The sequence below is a fragment of the Aedes albopictus genome, chromosome 1, assembly GCF_035046485.1.
Source record: "Aedes albopictus strain Foshan chromosome 1, AalbF5, whole genome shotgun sequence".
NCBI classification, from domain to species: Eukaryota; Metazoa; Arthropoda; class Insecta; order Diptera; family Culicidae; genus Aedes; species Aedes albopictus.
Window position 1 is genome coordinate 365,238 of NC_085136.1, and position 7,963 is coordinate 373,200.

General features: G+C 46.2%; 1 protein-coding gene across 1 annotated transcript; it reads left to right on the plus strand.

Moving 5' to 3' along the window:
• Positions 1–1,576: 1,576 nt before the first annotated feature.
• LOC109412869 (exocyst complex component 2) lies at positions 1,577–4,845 on the plus strand. Its single transcript, XM_019686509.3, has 6 exons — positions 1,577–2,534; positions 2,597–3,415; positions 3,477–3,859; positions 3,924–4,340; positions 4,400–4,456; positions 4,519–4,845. Exons 1-6 carry the CDS (start codon positions 1,590–1,592, stop codon positions 4,592–4,594), a joined length of 2,697 nt encoding a protein of 898 aa, XP_019542054.3. The 5' UTR covers positions 1,577–1,589; the 3' UTR covers positions 4,595–4,845.
• The last annotated feature ends 3,118 nt before the right edge of the window (positions 4,846–7,963 follow it).

Consider the following 7,963-nt stretch of genomic DNA (forward strand, 5'->3'; position numbering starts at 1 on the left):
TAGCGTGTGGAAAAATTTATAGATTATGATGCTTTTGGCGTAGGTGTATTGAAACTATCGTCAATAAAACACATACATATTTAAATGCCATAATCAATCGTTATGTGAAACAAACAATTTTCTTCTGACTTGCTAAAGCCGTCAAATTACAAAAAAATACTCATAAATTGGTCAGTGATTCACTCTTTAGAAATCACTCACCCCAAGCGTCCCGTTATTTGCGCGACATTTTTAGTAAGTTTGAAAACTAATCTCTAAATTTCAATAATTTTTCGATGCTTCATTCTTTATCTGATTTTTTTCAAACTTAAATCGAGATTGAAAAAAAAAAATATATTTTGATTTTAAATGCCATAATCAATCGTTATGTTCTTTCCGTAATTAAAAGCAGTTACGGCAAGTATAACAATAGAACAATTCTAATGGTCCCCCATTGTAGATGCGTTGGGTGAGACAAGAAGAAAATCGTTTGTTTCACATAATGATTAATTATGGCATTTAAATATGTATGCGTTTTATTGGCGATAGTTTCAATACACCTACGCCAAAAATAAGACGTTTAAATTTTTAGCGTCATAATCTATAAATTTTCCCAATAAGTAATATATTCCAAATACATTAATTTCGGGGGTTTGAAAAATCTTTCCCCGCCATTCAAAACACTTTTACAAAGAATCTTGCAATCACTTGCAATTGAGACGGAGGAATCAGAAATGCTTCTGTTTACCGCAACCATAAAAGCTGGTTTGAATAAAAAAAATAACGGTCGAATTAAACTTTAGCCAGATCGAATGTCGAACACTGTCAAAAGCTTTAAATGGTCGATAAAAAAGCTCCACTCATTAGTGTCATTCGTATGTCGATCCCGCCGGCATGCACAGGCTAATCCACTTATCCGCGATCGGTAATGGCGGCGGCGGGCATATCCAACCGGTTTGGAATTTGACGTTTCTTGGGGGAAAGTCAAAACAGTTTCATTCTCCTCCTCACCCCTTCACCCACCGATCGGTAGCGCTAACCGATTGCGATCTCCACGAAACGTCAAAATTCGAATCGGTTGGTTGTGCCCGCCGCCGTCATTACCGATCGCGGATAAGTGGATACCCAATACACGTACTGTCACACTTTTCTAGACCCCCTCCCCTCCCCCAAATGTTGGACGTAATTTTTGAACGTTCCCTAATGGTGTTGCCGTTCAGGCGGCTGTTCACTCTTCGCTTCTCTACCTATTTTCTCTGGCACGGCCCAGCTGACGCTGTTGAACGCATTCCTTGCGTGACGACCGCGCAGTAGCGGGGTAGCGGATTCCGATTCAATCTGCAGTCCTTAACAACCTTAACAAGCTTGTATGCAAGCTTTTCGTGCTCAGTTTCCCTTTTCAGTGCCGGGTAAATTGCATGACAACTCGCTGATCGTCAGTTTTGTTTACGTTTTTTTTTTCGTGAAAGTTTACAAAATTTTCGAGGATAAGTGAGTGTAATCGCAATTTTTGATTAAAAATCGGTTATTTCCCTGTGATAATACTTAAATTCTTTCGATAAGTGAGAATAAAGTCCTCCTCGAGGTAAATAAAGTGAGTGCACTCAGCAATGGTCAACCCCAACCGCCCGGTCGTGACGGGGCTCTCGCCGAAGGAGGGCCCTCCCGGAACGCGAGTCACCATTCGGGGCGAATTCCTCGGGTCCAAAGCGTCCGATCTGGTGGGACTGACCATCTGTGGCTGTGATTGCCTGCTGTCGGCCGAGTGGAAGTCCGATAAGAAAATTATTGCTCGGACCGGTGCCGCCAAGGGCAAAGGGGACATCATTGTGACGACGCGGATGGGAGGCGTCGGGACGAGCACGGTGCAGTTCCGGGCGTATTATGAGACGATTGGTCCGATGAAGGAGTCGGCGGTTTGGATTGAGGAATCGCCAATGCAGTCGTTGGCTTGGGGAAGGCGATCGTTAGCCCCGACGGGGTACATCCAGGAAGATCCGCTGGGGCTGTCTATCGAAGGGAATGATAAGAAGTTTCCGGAAGATTTGCGAGATATTTTTCCGGAGGGGTCCGGGGATTTGTCGCAGGAGAACTTTCTTCCGGGGTGGTTTCTGTTGGAGAACCATCATGCTACGTCGTTTGAGGATCTGAAAGCTGGGTTGTCGTATCTGAGACGCCGGGTGGAAAGCCAGAAGGAGGGGCAGCTGTCCTTTCTGAAGTCCAATGCCGGATCGGTGATGGACCAGTTGGACACGTTGATGGCACTGCGTGATCGAGTAACGCAGGATAGCAAACTGCACGGAAAGGATCAGGTGAAGGATTTGGAGAAAGCGATCACAAACTCAATCGATGCTTCGCAGGAGTTGTTCAAGGATGTGCTGGCCAGGAAGGAGAAGGCCGATGCTACTAGGGCGGCGCTGTCCGCTTTGTCCCGGCACAAGTTTTTGTTCTGCTTGCCGAACTCGGTGGAGAAAAGCGCCGCCAAGAACGAGTTTGACATCGTGGTCAATGATTACGCTAGGGTGAAGAACCTGTTTGGGAAGACGGAAGTTCCGGTAAGTGTACCAAACCAAAATGCGTTTGATTCGAGATTGTGTAAGGTAATTCTTTTCCGTAGATATTCATGAAAGTCCTTGAGGAGGTGGATATGAAGATCCTCAACATACGGCAGCAGCTGCATAGCAAAGTTAAGGAGATGCCGCAAGGCGTTGAGCAGCAAAAGAAGTTGGTCAAAGCGTTGATAAGTTTGGAAGCTCAACAAGCGGGGACCAGCGTTGCTAGCATGTTGGTAATTGCTGATCCAGCCTGGGACGCTATTGAATCGCGAGCCAAGTATCTTGAGGACACGTTCCTGAAAACGTACGAGCAGTATACCCATAAAGAAACCAATCCGACAGAACCAAAATCACGGGCGGATCCAAATGCCACACCCAATCGGGTGCAGTTCTGTGAGGAAATGACCGAAATTGCGGCAAGCCAGTTGCCAGATTTATGGCGTCTCGGTCAGGCCTATTTTACGGGAGAGCTAAGGGGAGCAGGTCAACCAAAGCCGGGCAACTTCAAGCGAATCATCTTGACAGTGATTGAGCAGTTTTGTGTGTACTTGAAGGCGGCCCTGCTCCCTTCCGGGAACCAGCGGTCACTTCTTGCCGGAAGCATGAAAGGGTTACCAACCTGGCCTGCCACTAGTCTTTCGTTGAACTATCTGATCACTTGGTTGCCGCATTGCCTGCGCTATGTGAGGGTCTCCTACGCCACCCTAATCCGGCTGGATTTGCCTGGTGAAGCGCTGGATATTGTGTCCAAGTTTATCGATGAACTACGTCTATACTGTCTCTCGACGATTCTGAAGAAGGCAAACGAGAAGGTAAAGAAGCTGCACGAGAAGGAATTGTGGGAGTTCGCTGTGCCGGATTTTGCCGGGGCAACGGCATTGGTAAGTTGCCCTTACTTATCGCGCTCAATTGCATTAAATCAATCATTTCGTTTTTCCGTAGCCTTCCAAGCTGGAGGAGATCCTGACTGAGGCCATCGAGGACGCCCAAACGCTCTGTCTCACACCGGAAGTGCGTGAAACATCTCTGCTGGAACCCCACTCGGACGGCCAACGGGAAATGTCCAAGCGCTTCCAAGAGATCTTGGGCACGTTCTGTGGAGTGATCGAAACGTTAGCCCTGCAAAGGTCCGACGAAGATCCCCAACAGGCACCGATGCTATCGCAGTTGATAGGCTTTCCGGCGGCGCTCCTGCAGCAGCAGATGTCCGGAGATAAAAGCTGGGGATCGAGCATCACCTGGGAACAACGGCTGCTGTGCTGTCTGTCCAACTGCATTTACTGCAATAAGATATTTTTCCCTAAACTGGGCGGAATGTTCACCAAGTATGACGAGCTATCGAACAACTTGAGAACCTTTCAATAACCGAATCACCTCTCCATTACACAGACACAACTACCCGGTTCCGACGATTGCCATCGAAAACTCCCGCTCCACGGTGAACACCCTGTTCAGCAGCCTGCTGGACATGTACGTGGAGCACAAGAGCGACCCGCTCGTCGGCACCATCGAACCTTCCATGTACATCGGACGCTTCCAGTGGGACCAGGTTGGCGCCTCGGACAAGCTGAGCCCGTACGCGCACGAATGCTGCGACAATTTGGTATCCGTCTACTCGGAGATCTTCTCCATCTCGCCGGTGCTGTTGAGGCCAGTGCTGCAGCCGATCGTGCAAACCGTAGCCGAAGAACTGGCCCGGCTAATGACCTGTGTTCAGAAGTTTAACGTCAACGGAGCGCTACAAGCCAAGGTCGACATCCATGTGATACGTGATGCGGCCAGGGTTTACAGTAACGAAACGGCGAAGTGAGTATCAGTTTTCAAATGTAACGCGTTTATACTTAACATTTCAATTTATCCTTCAGATCCTTTTTCGTCGAGGCTCTGGAAGCCATTCCACCAGTCCCGGACAGTGAGGAACAGTAAGACTTTACATCGATTTTATAGATTTCCTTCAAATTTCTACATTCTTCTCGTTTTGCAGAATTCAGCAAACCGTTCAACAGATTAAGAACAATATGCGCTTGCAGCTGATGTGCCTCCAGGTGGTGGATCCTTGACACGATGCGATCAACTTTAGAACGATGTATTCTAAGGTAAGAAAGTGACTTCTCATTGGGAATAGTCGGCGTTCTTGGGCAGACAATGCTGAACTTGACATATACCTAGTAATGAACAATAGTATTTAGTTATGAAATCCGATATAAACACTACAACAAGGCTTATACAATTTATGCATGATAACAGAGTTAAGGCACACACGCCTAAATATTCCATTAAATGGCACAGAGTTATATTTAAAACGAAGAAGCGATCGTTATTGATCCGAAATCATCCATGATATCTGTAACGTTTTCATATAGGCACAATACTGTTCAACACGTTGCACATTGGTTAGCCTAGTGGTAAGGCTTTGGATCGCCAATCCGGAGACGGCGGGTTCGATTCCCGTTACGGTCGGAAACTTTTCTCGATTTCCTGGGGCATAGTGTATTAATAACTGGAAATGCTTAAAGAACACTAAGTTGAAGAGAGGCAGGCCAAGTTCCAGTGGGAACGTATAGCCACTAAGAAGAAGAAGATGAAAACGCGAACTCTCAAGATCGATGTTCAAGATTAGGCGTGAGAGTCCGTCACCTTGTCGCAGTCCGCTGCGAGATCCGAATAAACAGGATAGTTTATCCAAACCTTACGCAGTTTTGCACACCGTTTGTCGTTGGTTTAGTCAGCTTTCCAAGGAAGCATTTTTCGTACATGATTTTCCATAGCACTGTGCGACGATGCTGTCGTATGCCGCTTAAAATACGATGAACAGGTGATGCGTTGGGACCTTGTATTCACTGCAGTTTTTGAGGATTTAGCATATAGTGATACAGGTGGCAACATTTTCTGGACCCATCTTGATGAGTTCAGCAGCGATATCATCCTTTAAGAACTGCTTTCTTGGTTTAGCGCTTTCGTTCTTCGTTCAGCGTGGGAGTTTTTCTGCCCTCTGCTATACTGACGTAGCCGTTGGCATTAGTTTTCAACGCCGTTCGAGTGCTCATCGGAATGCTGTTCATTAACCGCACGTTCGTCGGTTAAGAGACTTCCGTCTTCATCCCTACATATTTGGGTTCACAATACTAATCCGTTGCCAGATGCATTGAGCTTCTGGTAGAACGCCACAGCAGTGTCATTTTATCGCATTCCGCATATTTTCAGGCGGCATTTTTTTTTCTCCCAAAAGTTGCAGTGGAGTATGCTTTAAGCTGTAATTCAGTGTAATTAATGTACCTAATGTAACAGTCTTAATGTTCGTCCATGTCTACTTACAAGTTCTAGTCCTTTCCGTTATTTATTTGTCCATGTCTAGACCTAAAACTGTCCTGTCACTATCCTGTATAAACGTTAATGGTCTATTTGTTATTTATTCCATCTGTTCATTTCATATTGTACTTACAAAGTGTTTGTTTGTTGTATAATAGTAATATAGGGTCAATTTAATTTTAGTAATCACGCGTGGTAATTTTGTAATTTGTAATTTATTTATTAACACTACGATACCCTGTTGGCAGTGATACCTTATTTCAGGTCAAGGAGAGGCACATACAAAATTGATTTTACTTAAGGAGCTAGTAAACTGAATTACAATCTTCAAGTGTATGTGTAGCTAATTCAATGTAGCGTGGTGCAAATTTAATGTTTTTTCGTTTGACAATTCGATCTGTTGTGTGTACAGTTTGTCAGGAGTGTCATTCATTTGTCACCCTGACGTTCTGAAATTGAGGACGAACCTAGTTTACCGACTGGTGGCAGTGCTGCCGAGGGATCGGTTTCTGTAAAATTCCCCGACCCGTATTGTTGGCAACCTTCTCCAGCTGTACCGTCCTTCATCATCTTGAGCACCACCAAACCTGCTGTAACAGACCTCTGCAGCAATCCTGTCTGGACATCAACCCGTCGAACAACGCCATCTGCTCCTTTGTATATTTTTACTATTTTACCGCGTTTCCTCCAGCTGTTCCGCGATCCTGCGTCTACTACCATAACCAGATCTCCAGGTTGTACATGTTTGGCGTCCGTCAACCACTTCGACCGACAGTTAATGACAGGCAGATATTCTTTTATCCACTCGGCCCAAAACAGATCCAAAAGGTGTTGGATTTGATTCCAATTCATCCTTAGGGCTGCGCCGTTGACTATCGGAAGCTGAGGCGGTTGTACCACTCCTCTGGAGTCAATCTGGAGTTCAATAACAAGAAGTGATTTGGTGTACTTGCTTCACCATCTTCGTATTCTAACGGCACTTCAGTTAACGGGCGGGAGTTGACAATAGATTCCACTTCAATACACGTACCTATGTAGAACGTTTCTTGGTCCGGTTTCCTTCCTGCTGAAATTGTCCTCAGCGCCGTCTTCACCGACCTCACGAGACGCTCCCACGCCCTACCCATGTGTGGCGTAGCAGGCGGGTTGAAGCGCCATTGGGTATCGGCATTGGTGAATGTTTCAGCTAGGTCCTTGTTAATGCTGGCTATTTCCTCTCTCAGTTCTCTGCTTGCGCCGATGAAGTTAGTCCCCTGATCGCTAAAACTTTCCTGCGGTGCTCCTCGTCTCGCTATAAATCTACGAATAGCCATCTCGCAGCCTTCGTTTGACTGGCTACCGACCACCTCGAGATGCACAGCTCGCACCGTAAGGCATGTCACAAGCATCACCCATTTCTTCATCACGTATCTCCGAACTCGTTGCGAGAATGGCCCGTAGTAATCCACGCCGATGTACGTGAATGCACGGACGTAAGGAGTCACCCGAACTTCTGGAAGTGGAGCTATTCTGGGAAATCGTGGGCTGGATTTGTAGACAGTGCACCATGCGCACTGTTCTGCAACCTGTCGAATCATTATCCGAAGGCTAGAGATGTGGAAACTTTGGCGTATTTCATTGAGCACTGTTAGGCCATTTCCGTGTGCGAATCGCTGATGGAACGATAGGACGAGCAATCCAGTAAAAGGATGGTTCTTAGGCAGAATTACCGGAAGTTTTGCTGCATATGATGCATGTGGAGCGTTTCTTAATCGACCATCCAACCGAATAACTCCAGCCTCGTCTATGAAGCAACATAGCTTACGTAGTGGACTGGTTTTCTCAAATTTTCTATGTTCATGGGATTCTAGTTGCTGATTGACACGAAGTGTATACAATTGGTCAGAGTAGACTTCTGCTTGAACCCAACGCCATAGCGTAAACTCCGCTTTTTGAATCTCTTGTCGAGACAATATCGCAGACGCAGGAACTTCAGCAACGAATCTTTTATTAGAAACAGCGATAAAACGGCGCACATAAGCAACGGTTTTAACCAAACGTTGAAGACTGGAGAACCTTTTGAAGTCGACGACTGGTTCCACTGCCGCTGTGGTGCGCGTGCACTGGCCGTTGTTCTTCTG

Bases quoted from the DNA above. Each gene is read 5' to 3' on its own strand.
- LOC109412869 (XM_019686509.3), top strand. From the start codon at position 1,590: ATGGTCAACCCCAACCGCCCGGTCGTGACGGGGCTCTCGCCGAAGGAG. The intron at 3,860-3,923 runs GTATGACGAGCT...TCCATTACACAG, and splicing joins CTGGGCGGAATGTTCACCAA to ACACAACTACCCGGTTCCGA. The intron at 4,341-4,399 runs GTGAGTATCAGT...TTTATCCTTCAG, and splicing joins TACAGTAACGAAACGGCGAA to ATCCTTTTTCGTCGAGGCTC.